The sequence below is a fragment of the Manis javanica genome, chromosome 10 (assembly GCF_040802235.1).
Source record: "Manis javanica isolate MJ-LG chromosome 10, MJ_LKY, whole genome shotgun sequence".
Lineage (NCBI taxonomy): Eukaryota > Metazoa > Chordata > Mammalia > Pholidota > Manidae > Manis > Manis javanica.
In genome coordinates this window covers 34,773,163-34,797,698 of record NC_133165.1, presented here as the reverse complement: position 1 = coordinate 34,797,698, position 24,536 = coordinate 34,773,163, and the positions used below count along the sequence as shown (strand labels likewise).

The 24,536-nt window shown below is 39.9% G+C and overlaps 1 protein-coding gene across 1 annotated transcript; it reads right to left on the bottom strand.

Annotated features, from left to right (window-relative positions):
* Positions 1–934: 934 nt before the first annotated feature.
* YWHAG (tyrosine 3-monooxygenase/tryptophan 5-monooxygenase activation protein gamma) lies at positions 935–24,359 on the bottom strand. Its single transcript, XM_017654033.3, has 2 exons — positions 24,081–24,359; positions 935–4,323 (listed from the first exon to the last, which is right to left on the bottom strand). Exons 1-2 carry the CDS (start codon positions 24,165–24,167, stop codon positions 3,667–3,669), a joined length of 744 nt encoding a protein of 247 aa, XP_017509522.1. The 5' UTR covers positions 24,168–24,359; the 3' UTR covers positions 935–3,666.
* Between the last annotated feature and the right edge of the window lie 177 nt (positions 24,360–24,536).

Here is a 24,536-nt window from a genome sequence, read left to right as displayed (position 1 = left end):
CGCTGCAACACAGTTACCGGTGAGTCATGGGATCTCGGGCACACCAGTCACTTCTTTTCCCAGCTATACTGACAGTGACCCAGGGTGGCTGAGTGACAAATGAGCCAACACAGGTGAATTCACTCGGAATTTGGCAAACACCTAGTCACACAGTATCATTTCTAAAATGTGAGTTAAAATTACTCCAAATATTAAAAAGCTTTCCTCTTCTTGCGTAAACGAACCCCACCCCTCTGCCAGAGCACTCCCCTGCTTAGAGGAATCAGAGGGATCTCCTCACAGGTCACGGCAGGGTGCCCCCCCACAGCCAGGGACATGGTGCAGGTGGTGGGCACATTCGCACAGCTGCCATCTGCAACAGCAGGCTATTGAGAGCTCAGCCCAACCCATTGAGGCTGCTGACCTCAGAAGGATGAACAAACCCAGACAATTTGTTTATGAATATTTTTAAGTGGTGAACCACCTCATCTGAGACTGGGCTTATTGACCTTGAAAATTCATTGCAATTTTTTGTCCAACAATACGGGCACCTAATTGAGATACTGAGCCAGGCACATTATCCAGTTTTCACTCAGACCTACACACACAAGTTTAGGTCTTGTCAGAAGTTTAGTACTTGTCCAAGGACCAGAAGGAGCCATGATTCAAACTCGGGTCTGTGCACACAAACTGTATCCCCAAGAAAGGCTTCAGAGATGCAGCTGAACACTCACTAAGAGAAACAATGGAAGCCCAACCAACGCAATGGCTTTGCAAGGTCAATAAACCGAGGTCTGATTCCCAGATACGGGTCCTTTCCCATGTATACTGTCTGACCCTCGTCCCGATCCAACCTCATTCTTTGAGCAGAAGCGGACAGAGCACCTGGGTCCAATCAAACCTTCAAAAGCAAAGGGAAAATTAACTCATTAAATAAAGCTGAGTAGCACTGACATCAGATCTGTAAGTTTATTTGCTCAATGTACGACAGCTACATAATGACTCACATCCATGATATTCCATCACTGAGGAAAACTGCTAAGAATGGTCCGTGTGTGAAATAATTCCTTAGAGAAACACGGAGTTGGAAAAATAACGACTGATTAGACCTTAAAAATAGTTCACTGCATAACATGACAAAAAGCACAAAGGCTCATTCAGAGAACATAGTCATTGTTCTCCTACACTGTAATAGTTGTAATTTCACCATGACAAACACCAGACATTAAGATTAAGCTAACACTGGTGTTTCTTTTGCTCCCCCCCCACCCGTGAAAACAAAATATATAACTGCATGTCACTATAGCAACATCCAAAACAGATCAATTTGTTACAATCACTATTTGGTAGAGCAAACTTTACCTCCAAAGGAAAATTTAAAAAAACAAAAAAACTTTAAAAAATTTGAAGACTTAATTTTTTGTCATAGGAATACATAACACCTACAGTATAAGTTAATAAATTTCAAGCTACTGTATAGAAATACAACACTAGCATGCACAATATTGTATCAATAGATAATGGAGTAATCATTTCACTGGAGAGACAGTATCATAGGCAAGTGCATTTCTTTAAAAATAAAGAAAAAAAAACATTCAAGCTGCTTAAATATCACGTCTCCTATTCCCTCTTCTTTTTTTAGCCCTCAGGTATGATTTTTTTCTTGCATTATTCTAAAAAGCAGCCAGAGCCAAAGCTGAAATTTAAAAAGAAAAATAGGTTTTGTAATTCCAGTAAATCATTTCCAAATGCTACAAGGACACAACGCTGCTCACTGGATATGAAGATAAGTTAAGGGAAGCCCCCCTCCCCTCCTCCCCTCTCTTCTCCCACTGACTTTAAGCCCCTGCAATGCACAAGAGCTGTAAAGCTTTCTACTGTTAGTTCTTTTGGTTGGGTTCAGTTAATTGGGACTTTTGCTCTAGCATAGGGAGGGACCCTTTCTAAGGAAAGTCATGCTGGGTAAACTGTGCAATGTTAGAGTATCCTCATCGTTCTATCTTCACTGTCACTTGGATCCTGTAACACAGGTTCATTTCTTAATTGCGTAAGCTCAGTTTTGGTATCAGCAAAAGCAACTGTCAGGTTTTCCTCAATTACTACTTTTATATCTCTCCTTCCTAAATAAAACAAGTCTGGTATCATTACCTATCTCAAGAGTTCACACTGTTACTGATCTTACAATAAAGGCTGAACATATATATACACAACAGGTCATGATTTCAGACAGATTTATCCAAAATGAGAATGAAGGACCTAAGGTGAACTGAAAACAAACTTGTGGAAATAGCTAAGGAGTTTCCTTCAGTTCCAAAATACACACTGACTACACGAGAGAAATGAACTTCCAGCTTCTCTGCTTTTGTTAAGAAGAGAAAAATAGGAAAAGTTTGGTCAGGTAGGGGTTAAGTATTTATTATGTGTTAGTAATTTCAGTTATCTTCCTACAACAGTTACCTGGGGAAGGAGTGTTTTCAGGGAGGAAAAACTGACACACTTACAAGGTTCCCGGAACTGGACACATGTTTATGAACAGAGCTCTTCCTTCTGGATTTGTCCACCAGTAAGTGGCTAGCACCTGAATTTTCACACACTGCACCACAGCCTTTCTCATCTTGACCGCCCAGCTTCTCCAGCCCAACAGCTTCTCCACCCAACTGAGCGCCTTGCAGTGGATGCAGCAGCGAGACTCAGGTGAGGAGTGAGCCGGCAGTGGAACCCGAGGAAGGAGCTGGGGCAGCTTAAAAATCAGGATTTCTCTGAGTATCTCAACACAATAAATGACATACAGACCTGAATTTTCTCTATTTTTGTGGTGTTTAACGTTTCTATTAAAGTCATTATAATCATTTTTGTGGTGGATTTAAGAGGAAGGAAGGCCAAAAATCCCACAGCCACCTGCCAAGCACCTATTAACCAAAACTTAAAGAAGCTTTGATTCTCCTCAGGTAAGCCTTTTGGCCTAAGGGACAGGTAACAGCAAAACCAACCTAGATAAGGCTGAATAAGGATGAAAGCCAAAATAGCTAGCAAAGAAAAATGAACAATCAATGGCTTGGTGTTACATATGGCTGCAATGTAGAAATACTGTAAACTGCAATTTAGTGTTAATACTGTCAACTAATCAGAAACTTCGGAAAACTGGCAAGGCCTAATCATAAGGATAATAATAATATACCTTATGTTCTAAGTCTGTCAATTTGGGATTTAAACTATTCCATGTCTTGTAGAGTACACTCTGAAAAAAAAAAAAAATGCACAGCTAAACAGATGAGCCAGAAAGTACCCAAAACTTAAGAGCTTATGTACATAAAAATTCTTACTGGAACCACAGAACTTACTGACATGAGGGCCATTCTGTTTGTTTTCTTTTTCATCTTTAAACCCTATTATCTAGCTAGCAATAAGTTAAATTAAAGACAGACAGCTCCACTTGCATTAATCTTCGGAACAGTCCATATGCCAATGTGAGGCTGCTATTCCAATACCAGCACAGCTAGCCTGACTTTCCACTAGTGGTGTTTTGGCAAAAATGTCAAAGAGGCGATCAAAGACAGGACAGGTCGTGGGTTTCTCCCTAGGAAGGCCATCCCTCCTTTTCCCTCCCCCACCCGACCCCCAACTCATGGGAAAAAAATAAAGACTGCAGTAGTAGCATCAGCGTGCGCTGCCAGTCCACTTTGGGCCTTAATTGTTGCCTTCTCCACCATCGTCGTCTTGCTGATCACTTGTCCAGAGCGTTAGGTTGTCGCGGAGGAGCTGCATGATGAGAGTGGAGTCCTTGTAGGAGTCCTCGTTCAGAGTGTCGAGCTCAGCAATGGCGTCATCGAAAGCGGTCTTGGCCAAGTGGCACGCTTGCTCTGGGGCATTCTGGATCTCATAGTAGAAAACGGAGTAGTTAAGAGCGAGGCCTAATCGAATGGGGTGAGTAGGCTGCATGTGCTCCTTGCTGATCTCATGGGCTTCGCTATAGGCCTTCTCAGATGACTCCACGACAGTCGCCCTTTTTTCTCCAGTAGCTACTTCAGCCAGGTAGCGATAATAGTCCCCTTTCATCTTCAGGTAAAACACTTTGCTCTCATACTGGGTCTCACTGCAATTCTTGATCAGGTAGTTATCCAGCAGACTCAGGACATCCTGACATACTGCTTCCAACTCCTTTTCTATTTTTTCACGGTACGCACGGACCATCTCAATCTTCTTCTCATTGCCATCTGCAGATGTCTTCTGCTCAATGCTACTAATGACCCTCCAGGAAGAACGGCGTGCCCCAACTACATTCTTATAGGCCACTGAGAGGAGGTTTCTTTCTTCATTGGACAGTGGCTCATTCAGTTCAGTCACCTAATGGGGGAAAGAATGAAGAGTTGTTATGGAACAGATGCTGTCAGGTGGGGTTAATTATATCTTTATGCCACAAAAACACAAACAGATCTATCAGTTGATTAAAGTGATTAACAGAATGAGGGCTGTCTGGGTGTATGGAAGGGGGATGGATGTGGAATGGACAACAAAGGAAAAAAACTGAGGCTGGACCAATGGCGCCTGAACCCCTCTTCGTCCTTAGAAAAAGACACATGCTCATCACATAGCTGTCTTGTGAAAAAACTGTGAGGTCTAGCTGTTAGATGATCCATCACATTTTGATCCGAACTGCAAAAGGTCAGCAGTTCTCTCACGTAACATTACATACACACCAATCCTGGGGATTTTAAGTGTGGATGGCTTTTATACTACAACATTCCAGTCCCATCCCTTTTGGGTGAGAATGCTTTTGAGTACTGGGTGAACATACTGAGTCAGCTTCAGGTAGATTTCTGAGAAAGTATGCTTTTCTGCTCATGTGTTAAGATTATCTGAATTACTTCCTTTTTGAGGAAGTCAAAATCGGGAGCATGGAATTTGGATCTGACCACTGCGATACTGTGGAATCTTGGGGTACATATATTTATTGCAGTGTTTGGCTGAATACAATTAGCAATATGGAAGAATGCTGAGAATAAGCAAAGTACTTTTGAGCTGAGGTGACCAACAGACCTAATACTTCTTTCAATACGGGCATTTCTAAGGTTTCTGTCTTCATCAGCCCAAAGACTACCACTCACCTTGAGGAAACTAAGGCAACATCACACCAAGGTTCTGTAGTTTATGACTATCAAGCAAACAACTGCTTATAATAAACAAACGATATCAAGTCACTAACACTACATTTTAAAATTCCTATTAGCTGGCTTGTGGTATCAGGGTGTGTGCAATAACATGTCTGACAACCACATGAAATAGAAGATTTTACAGAAAGGTAAGTAAGTGCTCTTACTTTTTATTCCTATTCCAAGGACACATTTTAATTTGGCTAACTAGCATATCTAAATTAGAGTATATTAAGTCAACAACTAGGACACAACCGGAATCACAGATGAGCCACAGTATCTTACAGAGATGAGATACTTTCCTCATCTAATCCTCTTGGGTTCCTGTGCTCTAGTCATAACAAGTCAATTGAAAACAACTTCATATTCCTGCCCTTTGTTCTTCTGTTCCTGCCTAGAATATTTCATTTTCCTATCTGGAAAACACTCACACAACCATCAAGAACCAAGTTAATATTCACTATAGAAACCTTCCCCAACCTTTCTTCCACCCCCAGGTAACGGAGTCTTTACTGTTCCCTGTGTAGATCAACGAGAGCATCTACCTAACACTGCATTACTGACTGACAGGGGTGAAGAGAGAGGGATACTATCCAAAAAGAAAGAAAGGGGGGTTGGAATAACGAAGACTGTTTCTACATATGAATCATTTACATTAAGTATCTATTCCATTTTTATAAATTGGGGAGTGGGAGAGGGCTATGCTTAGTTAAAGTGGTTGTATAATTTAAATAGTATCTCTCAGAGATAATTAAATCAGAATGTAAACCAAATCACACCTACTAGTTTATTGAAAGCAATAAAAATTCATTCTTTGAATGAATTGCTCATACTCAGCTTACTAATTCTCACAATATCTAGCAAAAATACACATGTAAACATTTCTTACACTGATGGCTAGTTTTTCTTATGCTGACCTTCGCTATTCATTACTGATTCTCCATTATAATACCTATACTAGACATGGCCTAGGTGAAACAGACTGCAGAATGAACAGGGATTTGGGACTACTGGGCTTTAGAGCAGAAGGAAACCAAGACAGAGGTGCTTTCTGCTCCATGACCCCTCCCAACTGCTCTGGAAACACTTCTCCCGAATAGGGAGGCTTATCACCCCACCTCCAGTTCTTCATATTCTAGGTTTGGGAGACACTATCCTCAGCCCCCAGACCCCTGTCAAACCTGTTAATTTCTGACGCATATTTAAATAATCCAGAAGACTAGGATCTTCCCAATTCCACCCTTTACTAAGTGACCTTGGAGGCAAGCCATTTAAATCCCTCCAGACCTCAATTTCCTTACGTTAAAAGAAAAGAGAAAGAGACAGATATTTTCTCTTTCCTAAGGTTATAGTAAGGGTGTATCAGACAAACTGCTACAGACATGTGAGTAACAACTTCCGTGACTATCTTTAACAATTTGCCTTCATTCTCATTCTCACCATAAGTCTCTAATTTTCTTACGTAACAATCTCCTAGCTTATCTTCCTCCATCAAGTATGTCTCTATTGCATCCTGTTTTCTACTCTAAGTTGAAATTTCCTTAACTACCCTACATTACTTCTTTTCCTTACTTTAGTATCTATAGTCTGAAAAAACTCCCAGACTGGCTTTCAAACATGCTGAGGCCTCTGTAGGCCTCAGGCACTTGCACCACAGGGAGATAACTCTATCCATTGCCTGTGCAGACACCAAGACTAGAGCTCCTTAGTGCACCTGGTAACTGCCTCCAAAGCAAGTGGAAGCCAGAGTGCCTAAGGCCACTGAGATGAGTTCTGGCCTTTCCCCTAAATCAAGCTGTCCTTCTCTGTCAAGAGCCAGCAGCTATTTAAAGCTCAAATTACCTCATCAGTACAACATACTGTTAAGTCTACTGCAAATGAAGTTCAGCCACGGAGTCCAAAGGCAGCAATCTGTGCTTATGTAAAGTCTGCCTAGCTGCCTCAAACAGGGACATGGAGATTATGAAATGCCAAAATCACCTTTAGATACAGTAACTCAGCCACATTTGGAACAAACCCTGATGTCCTCTGCCACTCTAAAACTAAGTTAGAGGGAAAACCTTTAACTCTCTAAATTGTCTCCTCAAAGGGAAGCAAGCTTTCTCTAAAAACCTTAAATCAGAATTTTAAAAAATCCTTAATATCAAAATGACTTATGTGAGAAATAATCTATGATTTTTACTTTAAAATAGAGATCCCAATGTAAACTGATGCAGCCACAATGGAAAGCAGTATGGAGGTTCCTCAAAAAACTGAAAATAGAAATACTGTCTGACCCAGTAACTCCACTTCTAGGAATTTACCTGAAGAAAACAAAATCTCTGATCTGAAAAGGTATACGCATCCCCATCTTATTGCTGCATTATTTACAAAAGCTACGATATGGAAGCAACCAAGTGTCCACCAATGATGAATGGATAAAGATGTGGTACATATACACAATGGAATATTATTCAGCCAAAAGAAATCCTGCCATTTGCAACAACATGGATGGACCTGGAGGGCATTATGCTCAGTGAAATAAGCCAGGCAGAGAGAGACAAATAGCAAATGATTTGACTTGTATGTGGAATCTAAAAACAAAACAAAATGAACAAAACAGCAGTAGATTCAAACACACTGAGAAGTGACTGGTGGTTACCACTGGGGAGGGGTTGGGTGGGTGGGTGAAACAGGTGAAGGGGATAAAGAGGCAAAAAAATAAATCATAATATAAATTAGTCACGGGGATGAAAGAACAGCATAGAGAATATTGTCAATAATTCTGTAACATCTATGTTGACAGTAACTATACTAGTTGGGGTAAACTGCTGAATCACTGTGTTGTATACCTGAAACCAATAAAATACTGTATATCAACTATATGTCAATAAAAAAAACTTTTTTAACAATTACACCCTTAAAGATTTAAGAGGGTAGATCTTATGTTTAGTGTTCTTATAATATAATAAAATTTAAAAAAGAGAGACCCCCCAACTATGCTAGTTTTAAAGGTCAAAAGATAATTTTTCAGAAGGACTAAAAAATTATTCCCATAGTGTCCAAAAAAGGTTAAACCAAGACACAATGACTGTTCAGTGTGGGAAGATGTGAGATATGTACCATTGGGGAAGGGAAGAAACAAAACAGTCACTGAGTTGTTTCTCAGATTGCAATATTTGTAAATACAGTCCACAGGATTTACTGCCATGGCTGCTGGGAAATGCAGAAAGTCCATATTCTCCAGCATGTTGTATTCTGCTTAAAAACAAATTATGGCTTTTCTCAACTCCTATGATACAAGCTCAAGTACAAATTTCTTTTAGTATGAATAGAAAGGTTAGAAAAACCTGTTATTCTTACCAACAGTTTAAGAAATAGAACTCCCCAAATCCCAGATACTAAGGAATCAGATGTTAATTAGCGCTGATGAGGACAGCAGTAATTTCTACCTATGATTAGCAACCCTTGAGATTCTTGGAAGCTGTTTAGAAGCCTTTCTGACCCTAAGACTTAAAGTACCAGGTCATTCACAATTTCTTCATCTATCAAGAATCTTAAACTGTAATGAGAACAACTTCAAATGTTTAATCTTCCTAAATAAGAAAAAACCTGAATTAAGCTTATTGTATTTAAAATTTAGTTTGTCTTGTAGAAACCTGTATAGGAGTTACAAAGAAAGTTATGGTGGTGAACCTAAGACACAATAAAATAAATAAAATAAAATAAAGTTTAAATTTTAAGATTTAAGAAAGCTGAAAATCTCCACAAAGGACTGAAGTTTCCATCCAAAAGCTAAGATAGGAAAGGTGAATAGAAAAGAGAACTTTAAGGGCAATGAAACTATTCTGTATGATACTCTACTGAAGGACACATGTCATTATACACCTGTCAAAATCCACACCAGCAAGAGTGAACCTTAATGTAAACTATGGACTTTGGGTGATAATTACATTGGTAATAATCAATGTAAGTCCACTGATTTTAACAAATATACTGCTCTGGGATGTTGACAGTGGGAGAGGCTATGTGTGGATGGGGGCAGGGAACTGCTTTCGGCTCAATTTTGCTCAAAATTGCTCTAAAAAATTATCTACTTAAGACAAAGCCAGCAGACACTAGGTGTAACACTTACCCCTGTCATAAATTTTGTCCTCCTAGGTTGGGAATACTCACTTGAAAGGGCCAAGAAGCTATGAAAAAGCAAAGTGCAGTGATTGCTAATACATCAACACACTATACCAAAAATATACGAAATAAGATGATAAGACACAAGATGGGTATCAATGTCCATGGGATGGACACAGTATCTATATACTGTCCAGGCAGTGGAATAAACCATTTCAAATAAATGTGATACTGTTCTGCTAAAGTATATAATGAATCATGTATTGTAAAAATGAACTACTAAACAACAAAATAAAAATTTTGACAACAATCTGAAGTTACACCTTACATTTCTGAGTAAAATGCCTTAAACTTGAATTACAGTCTGTGCAGAAAAGAGTTAAACAGGACAGGCTCAAAGCTACTACCTTTAGAAGGTCTGCTAACAATGTTGACCCTTGGCTGGCATCTGAGACCTTGAATTTTGGAAGGGTTCCCACCATTCCCAGATAGGAATGGCTAACTGTCCCTAAACTGTTTGTGCAAACAATGTGGTTTACAGTAAACACCTGTGTTCTTTCTAGGAGCCTCAAATTTTCGTATGTGCTAGGCATAAAGTGCCTATGTGACCAGCCCCCGGTAAAACCCGTAGGCACTGGGTCCCTAATGGGCTTCCCTGGTGGACATTTCACACATGTACCCCGTATGAGTCCCCTGGGAGAGGACTCTTGGAAGGCTGCACCTGGTTTAGTTTGATCTTCACTCAAAAACCTTTTCCCTTTGCGGACTTAGCTTTGTCTCCTTTCACTGTAATAAACCATAACCATGAGTACCCCTACATACTGAGTCCTAGCAAATCACTAAACTGGGGGTGAGTCTTGGGGACCCCAATACATAATTCACTCTCAAAAACGTGATGTGACATGTCCCTTAAGGTCTGATGACCAGGAAAATATACTTAAAGGCCACTTGCATCAGATAACTCATCAGGCATTCGCTGAGCACCTACGCATGTGTCACACTGCACCCTGCTGTGCTAAAGATTGAAAATTTAGTGAGATATGCTCAAGGCACTGGTCCCTGAAGATGAAACACAAACTTATCAAGTTTATCAGTCACACAGGTATTAAGGTAGCAAAATCTGCTGGAAAGCTTAGAAAAGATTTTAATTAGAAAGTAACAGTGTTAGCTGCATTTTAAAAAACCAGCAACAATCACCTTGGCTAAATATTATACACAGCGGATACATTCCAGTAAGAGGAACATCCTAGGAGAGTCATGAAACTTCCGTGGCGTACTCAGGGCCAAGCTCAAGGTCTGAGATGACAGAAGAGCGGGCTGAGAATCTGGGTTTTTCTGACAGCTACCAAGTCCTATGTTCGTTTCACAACTACTTACAAAGTGAACAATATACTTACTTTATAAGTGTGAACCAAAGAAATGCTAAGACTTTTCCACTAACACACAACAGAGCAGGGACATAAATTCAGGTCCTCTGGCTTCAAATCCTGTGCTCTTTCTCCCATCCCGACTCTCTCATGATGTAAACATTGCCACACATCACAGAGAAAGGACCAACTTCACTAATACACAGACCTCCTAAAAAGAATGTAAGACCAACCAGCAACAGAAAACATAAGCAAAAGAAAGAGACAGTTTAAAGAAAAAAATACAGGTAGAATACCCAAACTCTTTCATTATAAATATTAAGTTTTCTGATCAGAATAGCAAAACTTTCATTCCTATAAATTGATTCACAGCGATATTTCTAACAAAGTATGGAACCACTTCAATGGTCTTCGATGCGAGACTAGTTAGATTATGATATATCCAGCCATACAATGGAATTCTAGCTAGCTATTAAAGAAGTATTTGTGTACTCTCAGGGTATTTCTAAATATGTCTGAAAACAGAGTGGCTGAGAGGCAGTCATGGCTGAGAAGGCTGATTTTTTTGACCTGTTATACCAGTAGTACCCATTCAAACAAACCCTCCCCATAATTCACCGTTAATCACCTCTACAGTTAAAGTGGAAAGCCAATTTCAAAAAACAATTTTAAAAGCCTAAAGCCTGTAGTTTTATATAAACAAGTTTATTGATGTAAACAACTCAAACTCACACCTGTTGTTTTGTGCTCACCACCTGACCTCCATCAATACCTTTAAGAAAAAAAAAAAAAACTTACTTATACAAAAATCTTTCATCATGTCTTTAACAGATTAGGGCTGGTATATGGAATATAAAACTATAGATTTCAGCTGTTCTGTTGAATTAGTAATCCTAATATTTTTTCCAGTTTATTCCCTACATACATAATCATGGTTTCCAAACATCACACTTTCCTTTCCCAATCTTAATGCATGGACAAGGACAATGTTAACAATGCTTATAATTAGCACCTTTGTTTTGTTTTGAATTTAATTAAATAGTTCCAATGTTTCATTATTAAATACTGATCTTAGTTCAAAAGACATTTCTCTATCATGGTAAGTATCCATCTATTCCACATTTTTCTAAGTAAAACTTTTAATATCAGAAATGAGTTCTTCATCAAAATTGCCATTCCTTGGTTCTCCAGATAACCCTTTATGATTTAGTATTCTTATTTTTTTAACTGAAGTATCATCGACATATAATCTTATATTGGTTTCAAGTTCTTACTCCCATTTTAAAGCTGAGAAAATTAAAGCTCAGAGCCACAGAATAGAAGCCAAATCAGATGCCTCAAAATCCCTTATGCTTTCTACCAAATAACCAATTCATAACCAAGGAGAGAGCTTTTTGTAAAACACTCTCCCAAGCAGCCCTACCCCTTAAAGATTCAGTATTGCATAGGATCCCTTGTATCTTCTCCAGGTTACAAACTATATAGGCCCATGTTCCTCAAAATGTTGAGTTACCACATAACTCAACAATTGCACTCCTAGGCATATACAAGAAATGAACACATAATGTTCATACAAAACCTTGTACACAAACGTTTACAGCAGCATTGGTCAAAACAGCCAAAAAGTGTAAACAATCTGAATGTCACCTGATGAATAAACTAAACTGTAGTATTAGCCATACAGTGAAATATTATTCAGGCATAAAAAGGAATGATGTACTGACCATGCTTCAACATGAATGACACTGAACATTATGGTAAATGAAAGAAGCCTATCACTAAAAACCACATATTGTATGATTCCAGTTATATGAAATGCCCTAGAGGCATATCTACAGAAACCAAAAATAGATCAGTGGTTGTTTAGGCTGGAAGATTTTGGGAAAGGGGGCTGAACAGTGAGACTGCTAATAGTGCAGGATTTCCTTTTGGGGAAAGAATGCTCTGGGATTTAGATAAAGGGGATAGGCAACTCTCAACATATTAAAAACCACTGAACTGTACACTTTAAATGGGTGAACTGTATAGTACGTGAATTGCACCTTAACAAACCTACTAAAAAATCACTGTGCTCAACCAGTGTATATACAGTACTTTCACTCATACCAGCAATTTAATAATCACTCACATCTGCTTGATGAGTTCAGAATGTCAAATACTTCATACTTCATAACATGGGCTTACACAAAGGAAACTCACTAAAATAGAGAACAGTCCTCTAGTTCTGATATCTAATACACCCCATGACTCAAATTCCTACGTAGGTCTTCTACAGGTTACCATTTCTCAATATTCTCTCCAAAACCAAAAACAATGTTGTTAATGTTTATTTGCTCAGGTATAGTTAAGCAAACTTGAAAAGGGCTAAGAAGTTTACATTCCGTAACTACAGGTATTTTTCATTATGCAGCATTCAATCCTTTGACTACGGCTGGAGGGGAGCGGTGTCAAGACAAGAAACATAGTAAGATAACAATTCACACCACACCCACTGAACCAGTGCTTCATTAAGGTCTTCCACCCTCTACCTGCATACCTTCAGTGAGAAATCAGTGGAACATTAGCAAGCCTCAAGGAAAGCGAAGGCTTGAAAAGTGCTTATGAATCTGGACTTCCTACTGGGGAAGCTTCCATGCCCACTGGAGTTCACCCATCCCCAGTGAAGCTGATGTAGACGAAAACTACTTGGCCAACCAAAAAAATTGTGAGAAATAAGAAATGTATATTTTGGGGTTTTGAGTAGTTGTATATAACAAAAATTAACTTAATATGCTATTTTTTAACATCATTTTTACCTAAAAATTTTACTTAACTTCTGCAAAATCAAATCGTACTCAGGGCCCCATGTCTCTTTTCCCCAAGAGCTGTTGTTAAGTGCTATTTGCACCAAGTATAATGAACAGCTGAATCTGGGGGCCAAGGTACAGGACATCAAGAAAAAATAAGGCCACCTCATTAGCCAGACTGCACCCAATGCTCCAGTCTGATACCACTTTTTAACAATCAGGATGTAAGTCAGTACTTCACAGCTTGCCACTTAACCCCACATTTCAGGAAAACACCTCACCAAATGTCTTGAAAAAATTAAGATATGCTATGTTCTAGCACTCCCTTGGGAGTCAAATAACCTTACTCTAAAATTTAGTTAAACCGAAATTAGTTAAAAAGGTTCTTATACAAACCCATATTGACTCCTTCACCATCATATCCTCTTTTTAGGCCTTTTCTTTGCTTCCACAATTTCTTCTGGAATCAATGTCATGTTCACTTTTCTGGGATAGTTTACCTGTGTCCAGACATCCACATCTGGTTCCACTTCCATTATCTAAGGCTAATCTCCAAAATTCATTATAAACAATAGTTGCATTATCTTATCACATCTGACAATTTGGCCCCTAACTTCATCCTTGACCTCCTTCAAGTCACTTTTAAAATCAAATTCTTTTAACTTCTTCTAATACCAGTCTTCACTCCCACCTACTAGACTTGCTCTCTACCCCCATCCTTGTTCTCTCAGAACTTTCCCTTTAGATTTTATTTCTTCTAAGGTTCATCAAAATTCATCAGTTCAATTATTTTTCCATTCATATAAAGTTTCCTATGTCCTCTGCTTCTGCTCCATCAGCTCTAACACACCTAAATGCTCAATCTATCCAACTACCCTGCCTTTCTACTCTTATACCCTAAATTCAGGTGAGGGCAAAGAGACCCAGGAACTACTGATTGCAGTCACAAGTTAAGGTTTTTTAACCTCAGCTGGGCCCTCAGCACTCACTGTCTGGGCATCCTTACTATCCCCTATTCAGAGGAACATGCCCACCAGATAAGCCAATTTTCAGGCCTTTACTTAACAAGTGCCGCATCTTTGCCTCCTTGTCTCTCAAAAGATTCCCATCAGTTACTCTCTTTGCTGTATTTTCCCTTCTACTCTCCTGCTCTTTTCCATTTACATAAAATCCAAGTTCAGGATTAAAATAAATTAGGCCTTTTAATCCCATCTTTCTCCAAATTTCTGAAGATAAGCCTGTAACTGTTCCCCCTTCTTCCCCTTTCATTCACTCCTCACCCCACTGCCACTGCGCCCACTCTAAAAAGCTATCAACATCTACCTCACTGACTCAACAATGTTCTCTTTTGTTGGAACCTAACACTGCTGACTACTCACCCTTTCTTGACACTCTTTTCCCTTTGTTAGCAGTCTTCTCTGGTTTTCTGTTTACCACTACAAACTCTTTTCTTCTGCACTTCACTACTTTTCTCCAGGGTTTTGACTTCATTTTGACTTCAACTCTCCATTTTAACCTAGGTGACCTTGTTATTCCTGGTGTTAACTGCCACAGATAAGACTCCCACTACAACACCTGTTCCATGAGGGCAAGGGATATGTTTTTCAGCTCTTAAACCAGAGCCTGGTCATCAGCGGGTCCTAGGTAAGTATTTGTTTACTTAATGAATGAATAATATGCAACACTGAGTGCTTACCTTGTGCCAGGTACTGTTCTAAGTACTCTTCATGTATTAACTTTTAGCCATGTCGTCTCCATTCACCTCCACTTAAATGTTTCCTCAAACTCAGGACAGTGAATTCATCTCCTCGGCTCATTTCCCTCTTCATCTTTCTCTGGTCATCAGATTCTCTTTCAAATCTGCCCTGTCTTTGTCCATGTAGGTGCTCCCCACTTCAGATTGGTGGCCCCCTACAATACTCTAGTCAGTAGTCTCTCTCCTTCCACCTCACCATCCTCCCATTCCATGTTCACAGTGCTGCCAGTGATCTCTCCACACCAAAAATCGGGTTACGGTCCTCTTCTGCTGAAAACCCTTCAATGACTCTCCATAGCTTAAGAGCAAGTCCAAATTCCACAAATCCCCCCTTCATGACTTGTGCACATTTCCATCTTTAGACTCACTTCCTACTTCCTCACACACGCTACTGCAGCATTCCCCGAGAGCAACCAACAGTAAATCAATTAGATTCTGCTCCCTGGATATTTTGAAACTAAACATACTACTCCTTCAGCCCAGGCACCCCTTCCTTCAGCCTTCCTTCCCCTTCCCCTCAAGCCTAACCACCACTCCAGCACACTCGTCTAGGCAATCTCCCGGTGCACTCCACTGCTCTGAGCCCCCTTTTCCTGTGTTTTGTGTGAAATAGATATTCCCACACATGTTCAGTAATCCCCATCACAAGTCCATCTTCCCTGTGATTCTCATCAGTATCCTTCACTTCTTATACCTGCCTATAATGTCTACAAAATACTCAAATTAGCATCTTTCCTTCTTTCGAACTTCCTCCAAATCCCCTCACCTGTTTTCCACACTCCAGTTAGGGATTTCCACGGAAGACGGTATCACTTTTGATGTCCAACAAGGCTACAGTTTCCTGCCATTTTTTTCAAATGAGGTATACTCTTCCACTCAGTTCTGAGAGGCGTCCTTTCACTTTCTGGCAATCCCTGTAAGACTCCAATGGTAAAACTAGTGTACTTACCTCTTCCTGTTGAAAAGCTCTCCTTTGTTTAGTGCTATTTAAAACACACAATCATAGGATCAATTGCTTTTTTAAAAGAAACCGGACTGCATACATATTAAGTAATAAATTTTCACACTGTCCTAAGGGAAATTTGTTCTGTATTTAAACCTGACTACATACCCATCCTCTCAAGGATAAGTAAATGGAAAGATGTTAAATATGCAGTAGTTGGAAGAATTTTCAATGCTTCCGCAAACAATGGAACATATACTGAAAGTACTGAAACTAGAAAAGTAAACAAAGATGTTTCCCAAGTGAAAGTGTATGTAAACTACATGACAGTATTTTATCTGAGAGTCTACAACTCAGAATCTCCTGTCTTCCCAAAAAAGTTTGAAGACAGTGCAGGAATCTATGGAATAGTTTTGTTTTAACTCATAATAAAAAGTACCCTTAAATTTTCCACTATGGTCTAGATGCTTAGTTTTATTCATCAATCCTTTAGAATGTATGCTGCAACAGCTTGGTAAATAATGGGACTGACTTGATTCTCACAAAAGATGTAAACATTCACTAAAAAGTTAGCCTTTAGTCAACATTTACTTAAGAAGTGTGTGTGTATGTGTGCACATACATATATATAACCACCCAGATTATGAAGAGAAAAAAATGATCAAAATCCAAGAGTACCTTAAGTTCAAAATAAGAACTAGTTGCAATTCAGGCAGTTTTTGAGAATCTATACGCTAACACATAGTTCTAAATAAGTAATGTCAGTAGAAACACATTGTATGCCAAGATTTAAAATTCAAACCATTACTATAGCTGTTTCAAGTTTACTGTATTGTTTTCCCTTTCCTCAGTAAATTTATCTAGTTCCAAAAATCTAATCTTTTTAGGCAGGACCTTCAAACACTAAATAAATAAAATAGCAGCATATCCATCTTAATCGCTGATACCTTTAAATTGATCGGCTCCATACTTACGAGCACGGATTCAAACACAGGTTGTTTATGCCTAGACAGCTAGTACATATACTACTTATTTGTATGTACACCCAATTGTACGCTGACTTTAAAGCAAACGTGATTAAAAAAAAAAAAAAAATGCTTGGCAAGCAACAAAACCAATCAAAAGCAAAACCTGCTTACTCACATGGTCCTTAACAAACCAACTGGGTTTTAGCTCTTCTCTATCAGATTAGTGATAAAAGCCAGAATAACTGACAGAAGACACTCCGTTCAGTCCTTTTCCAAAAGAAGGTAGTAAAAAGGAACAGCCCTTGAGTGCTAGAACTCCTTAACTGCGCATCTGCATCACACGACCCATCCAGCCTTCATCCCCTTGTGAGAGCGAAGGCTGAAGGTAGGCATGCCTCTTAAAATCCAGGAAAAAATTATTTACTATCTGGATCAAATGCTTTAAGAAACTACACTCTGAGGTTGCCTAATTTGGATGTAAAGAGATCTTGCTGGTTATTTGAGCATTTGTGGCAAATAAGAGCATTGTTAGGTCAGTAGGAAGCCATCCTCCAAGACAGTAAATCCCAAGAGGGCTGGAAGAGTAGCTAAGTATATAGATACAAGATTGGCAATATGCTGACAACAGAGAAGCTGGTTATAAGGGAATTCGTTATACCATTCATCTTCATTCTGTATATGTTTGAAAGTTTCCATATTCAATTTTTTTAAGGCATTCATTCCAACCACAAGAAAGCAAATGGGAGGCTTAAGCTAACAGTCAAGTTTTCTCTAGTCTCAACCTCATTTTATTTTATTTTTGGGAGTAGAAGGGCAATAGGGTATCCTTGAATTTTGAACCATGTGTAATGCCTATTCAAACAATTAAAATTTTTCAAAAGTTTTAAGGAGATAACTCTCAGTACTAGAGATGGTGTCAAGATCCTTAAGAATTCTTAGCTAATTCTTTCAGCAATTCCACTTTTGGGCCTCTGCCCCAATATATAAACTGTATTGGAAGCTTTAACCAAAAATATTTATGGCAACATTATTTATAAGTATAAACTTGGGAGCAACTTAAATGCTAAATATTTAAATTATGACACATCCGCAGGACTCTTCAGCCTTTGGAAATACGAGTGATAGAAGAAAACATCCTTGAAATAATGTCTAAGGGAAAGGGCAAGGTACAAAAGCAAGCCTAAACCCTGAAGACATGATGAAGGTGTTCCTGAATGGGGATGTGGTGATGACACTTGTCAAACTTTCTAGCATCCTAAAGGACAGACACTTTTGTCATTAGTAGTCAGTCTCCCTGATCACAGCCTTCCAAAAGCCAGACTCCCTTAGGAAATCACAGCATCCCAAAACTCAAGATATTCTAGAATATTCCTTCCCTACTCACTTGACCCTACTAGCTTTTCTTGCCTCAAGATGCTCTTTTCTGTTCTTATCTTCAAATCCTAATTCTCCTTGCCCTTCTGAATGGGGTTATTTCCAACCTAGCAGGAAAAATCTAGTGTCTGAATTTTAAAATCTATTTCTATTATATAGATGTAGTTAGAAACAACAGATACAGGTCATACATGAAGAGTGGAGTAGGATGTGAAAATATCTACCCACCACAGCCTACCGATGCCAGAAAGGCCTTCAGGTAAAAATGTGCTGGCATCGAGTATGGGATTGTTTGCAGGGCTACTACATACGTGGGGCCTCCAGGGCAAAGTCATACTCCTTCATGACGTCACCTCAGACTGCTACAAAAGGGGCACCATGTTGAACTGCACAGTACCAAATTCAAATAACTCAGTCAAAAAACAAACCTCAAACTTATTTCTACACCCTTCAAGTACTAGTACCATCAGCAACTTTGTTTCCGAGACCCAGGTTATTTAAATACAGTAGCTTAAGGATCATTATTTCTTTCAGAGAGCTGAATAAATTCAAATGGTTTTAAAACAAATCTGCACTTCTGAAAGCGGTCCTGCTGTTATCTCTTCTCATTCTCTCACTTCTCCAGACACCATGGCAGCTGCTTTCACACTCAGCGGTGGGGGAGGGTGGCTAAGGGATTCCTCTGGAGCTACTGTCATTACAGGTTCAGCTGCCTACTGCCGTCACTGTCACATTCCCAGCTCTGACACCCCTGTTCTAGTAACAGATTAAGAGGGGAAAGCTGACACTACACCTGGGTCCTACTCACTAAATCTGGCTTTAGACCTCACCAAAAATATCACTCCAAAGATTAAGAGGGTAAGACCAATGAGTTTATTTGGAAATTTATTTAACATGATAGTTAAAAACTTGCACATGTGAGAACACACTTCTATTACCTTATTTGCAACCCAACTAAAGCTTTGGGGCAGATTAACAGCTTTCAACTTAAAGAAAAATCTACTTCTGGTGGGACACACCCTTACAAGTGAAATGCTAGCAAAAATTTCACTTCCATTTCAACAGTTCTTTAAAACGGAGGAAAAAAATAAGACTTGTGCAAAGTCTTAAGATTTACAAATTTTTATTTCTGCAAAATCATGGGACCAAACCAACTATTTTAACCATTCTCTTAAAATTAAAGCTTTCTTTTGGGAATTTTTAAATCATTTTTATCATTTAAATACTCAAACTTCTAAATTAGTAATATCAAAATTTTCAGGATCTCTGCCAAGTGTCAATTTAAAGAAAGATGATTAAGGTCTGGTAGTCAACCAAAATGATAGCTGACACCTAAGAAGAATTTGGGAAAGAAAATAGGAAACTTACTGAACAAAGGCCATAAGGTAGCTTGCCTTATAAGCCACCCGAAGCCTTTATAATCTAGAGGCAAATGCAGCCTCCCATAATTAGTCTTGAATATCTGGCTAAGCACTAAGAAACAGAAAAGACAACAGAAGATAAAACAATGGTCTATATTTATGTAATTCTTTTCTCTTTGCCGGTTAAACACACAAGTGTTCTTTGCTTCTTTTCTTCTACATCCTATGGAATCTGGTAGGAAGACAGAGATAAACAGATGCCCTGCCAGATAAAAGTGTTAGGGCTGGTGATAATGGGGTGAGCAGCAGCTCCTTGCAGCCTCAGAAGCACCAAAACAATGTACCCAACATCTCCTCTACAGGAATGCCATCAGCGTAGATCTCATGCTGGCTAGCTCACCACCACTCCCTGTACTGCAGTGGTCACTGGAGCACTGCTGCCACACAGCAGTGAAGTCATGTACAACAAAGTCAGTCTTGGGGTGGAAAGTGAGTCCTAAGAATACCACCAGCAAGGTTTCTATAATCCCCTGTCAGTTAACAGTTTGCTCTGATTTCAGATAAACCGTTATTTTACTTATTTGGGTGAGCACTACATAGTTTTTAAGATCTAACTTTTAAATAGAAATACAAACCTAGCTAAGTCCCTTTTATCCATGTATGCTGAGAAGTCCAGATGTTAGGAAACAAAGATAAAAGGGATACCAATTACCACTGGCTATGAGCTGTTGTGGGCACTTCGTCATTGACACATTCCTCAATCAGTAATGTCCTGAAATCCAGCAAATTATGGCCAAACCACCATCATTTCTTTAAAAATACCATTTTCTCATTTTTTCAACTAGAGGTGATGGCTGCACAACATTGTGGATGTACTAAATGTTACTGAATGTACACTTGAAAACAGTTTGTATTATGTGACTTTTACCTTAATAAAAGCAAAACCCTTTTCTCTACTTTTTAGTAACTTCAAGTTCGGTTTAATAAAAAAATTAGGCTTTCCCCCAGAACTAGGGGAGGAAATCCTCTTCAGGGTCTGCAGTTAATCCAAAGTACTGTGATGAGGATACACACTTAGCAGTGTCTTTTATCTCAATATAATTTAAGACATGAGATTTTCTAAATAATTAGAAAAAGCACTTGTCATTTCAGTTACTGTAAAAATAACAGATAAAAAGCAAACTATTATCTGTATTCTTTCTACCCCAAAGAGAACAATTGAAACCACATGACTTAGAATAATGGCTGGCAGAACTCCACCTCTGGAGAGGCTACAGAGGTATCATTACTCCATTAGTGGTAATGGCTATTGATCTAACCTCCTGGAAGGGCTAGTAGGAAACACAGAATACTTAAGATAGTAAGAATTTTGAAGTGTATTGATTTCACCAGAAGACTTTTTTATATAATTAAGTAGACTCTTGCCACCAATGACCCCTCCAACCAGAGTTAAACTGCTTAACCCAGTCATCTCAACAAAAGTAGTAGCCTGCAACCTTTTCTCCCCACCTGAGGACAAGTACCAGTGGCCTACTTAGAATATTTTCTCCAGAGACTATTAAAATCCAAAGAATAGAGTACTGTCTAACAGGTAGGAAACATCTAGGTATGCACTCTCTCCTTAAATGCACAACTACACATTTTCCTTCAGACTCAATGTCCCCTTTCCCCCCTTTTCTAGATACTGTTTATTATTTATAGTCTGGTCACCCACAAACAACTATCATTCTGTACAGGTCCCAACAGTGTTAAAACTAGGATAATTTACTTAAATTCAAATAAAGGTAATCCTATCAGGATGATCTTAGAAAAGAGCTCACTTGAGTGCTAAGACTAAATATTTTCTTTGCATATTCTTTGTATCTTCCTGTGCTTTCCAAAATTCTTCCTGATGAGAGGATTCATAAACAGAGGAGGTAAAGTTTTAGTTACTATTTTTGAGCACCTACTACATTTCTCATTTAATTCTCAAAACTTCTTCAAGTAAGTACCAACCCATTTTACAGATGACAATGAAGGTCAGAGATAAGCCTACTCCCTTTAGTTACAGTAAACAGGTTCAATACTGCCAAGGAGCATAAGCACAATTATGGCAAAAGAGAATCTTTTCAATCCCAACCTAAAGTGTTTTGTAATGGTCTCATTCCCTAACGTTTACTGAAATGTCCCAGTAGGAAGTTGTAATTTTTTAAGGTTTTTATTAAAACCTGCTGAGTTAATAATTTGCAATAAACCCAACCACACAGCCCACCTCTGAGCCACGATCATAAAACATATTCTTTATTATAACTTCTACCTTTATGCCACCATTGCCTAATTTTAATGAGACGAAGTATATAAAAATACAAATTATCTTTAAAACTTTGTGAGAAAACTATAAATAGGGAAGCAAACAGGCCTATCTACAGATCACTGATTTGCATACTTAAGGGTAAAGGAAATTCTCATTTTTTTGGACCAATTCTTGTCTGGTGGAAGATGAAGTGCTCAACTCCACCTGCCTTATCTGTTAATTTCTGCATTACCTTGGACAAATGCCATTTGCATACTCCCTATCAGCCCTTAGGTGCATTGCAGCCTCTGTGTCATTGTGTGTGACATCACTGGGTTGCTATGGATATAGGTGCGAGGTCACTCACTTTCCTGTGAAACTGGAAATATGGAAAAATTAGGAGTCTAACACAAACTAAAGATATTTTCAACATTCAAAGCTCAACTTACATCATATGAGCTTTAAGATGTCTTTAGATAGCAACTGTGACACTGTATTAATACAGCAGTATTCCCAATGTCAGAACCAATTCCCTTCCTTAATTAGATGTTATCTTTTTGTTATCGTAGCTGGCTTAAACATAAAGGCATCACCATTGCCATTTTTATGAACTGGTAAAGTGATTAAAGAATGTATCTGTTAATAGCTATACTGCTTCATTAAAAAGACTTTAACATGCAAGGTACACTCCTGAATCCACTTCACACAGAAGATGGCATTTTAAAACCTTTGTTACATAAGGCAGTAAGTATTAACATAGTGGGAGACCTGAATCATTAGATAATTTCCCGTGTTTTATGTAATAAAGCTCAATACTCCCCTGTCCCCTTATTACCAAACTCATTGATAGTCCATTTGATAGTTACTGACAAAATGGTGCAATACAGGCAAAAATCTGCATCCCAGACAAAATGCGACAACTGGAAATCAGTTCTTTTCATCAGCTCAAGGATACACTAGCTTTTTTTAAGCCTCCGATATATCTAACAAAACAAATAAAAAAAAAAAAAGACTTTTTCCCCTTTAAAATAACTCCTCCCAGCCTCCACCCAGTCTAGGCTCTCTGCAATATGACAAATACAGAATCTTCTAGAATGACTTGATACTGCCTCCCACCACCGCTTTGTTTGCAGTATCAGATCAGAGAGAATATTTTTTCAACTTCTAGTTATTCCAATAGATGTGTGCCTGTATGTAAAAAAGATACAGCGTATGTCACAAATTGAACCAAGTCAGCTAAATTCACCTTTATTTTATAAAGACAATACCTACCCCCTTTGCAATACAAAAACACATTAGGAAAAAATGGACCTGACATGTTGAGACCAATCAATGAAAACACTAGCGAGACAAATGTTCCTCCTTTCTAAATGCAGGAGGACTTGCTTTGGGGAATGTAGAAAGAGGAGCCTTTTGTTAAGAAAAACGTGAGCAAGGTGGTTTCGGTTTTGCACCACTGAGCCCAGGTTTTCAGAGGAGCCTACATTTTTCCTGGGGAGATTCTAAATAATCTGTCAGGAGAGGTAGTGGGAAAGGAGACTGGGGGGTTGGAGCGAGTATTAGAAAACGGGGAGAGACCTGCTGAGTGAATGAAAAAGGCGCCGCCCAGACACCAGGCAGAGAAAGAGGAACCGCATCCATGCGGTCCCCCGCCCCCACGCCCAGGCTGGGAGGAGGGGAAGTGGTGCACAAAGGATGCGCACGGTCCCCGCAGACCCAGGGGCACGGAGGCCAGAGACCCCGCTCAAGAGACGAACCCTGCAAGAGCCCGCCCCAGCCCGACCCGCGGATGGCCAAGAGGGCAGCGCCCCCAACCCCGGGGACCGCTTGGGAGAGGCCCCGTCACAACCTAAGTCCCTAGCTCGATCGGGACCCTTCCCAGCCCCCTCGGAAGGTGAGGAGGGCGGCCAATCCTGCAGTCGCGACAGGCTACTAGTTCCTTCCTGGGCGGTCCACGCGAAGGCCCGCGTCCGCAAAGGGGCTGGGGCGAGGTGGGGGGAGGAGAGGAAAAACTCACGTTCTTCATGGCCGCGGCCATGTCGTCGTAGCGCTCCGCCTGCTCCGCCAGCCGGGCTTTCTGCACCAGTTGCTCACGATCCACCATCTTCACGGGCTGAGTCGGGCAGAACGAGAAGACCAGGACGGCCTAAAGAGCTCGGAGGGCGGCTGCGGTGTGGCTGGAGCCCGTGTGCCGGAAGGACGGCCCCACGAAGCAAGCAGTTGAGGCGACGGCAACGCGGAGATTGCAGCTCAAGCACCCACCGCGGGACCTGGTTCGAGGCGGCTGCGGCTGCTGTGCGTGCCGCGGGCGGACAACCCCCTGAGGCCCCGCCCACGCCACGTGACGCAACCTGTCCCGCCTACCCTCCCGCGCACCCCGCCCCAGCCCTTCCGCTTTTCGGGCTACCCCTCCCCAGCTCGTCTGGCCGTCGCCTTCTGAGTGTCCCTTCCTTCCTTGCTGGCCCCCAACACT

Coding starts and splice junctions, on each gene's coding strand:
- YWHAG (XM_017654033.3), bottom strand. CDS start 24,167: ATGGTGGATCGTGAGCAACTGGTGCAGAAAGCCCGGCTGGCGGAGCAG. Junction 4,324..24,080: donor TGGCCGCGGCCATGAAGAAC/GTGAGTTTTTCC, acceptor TTCCCCCATTAG/GTGACTGAACTGAATGAGCC.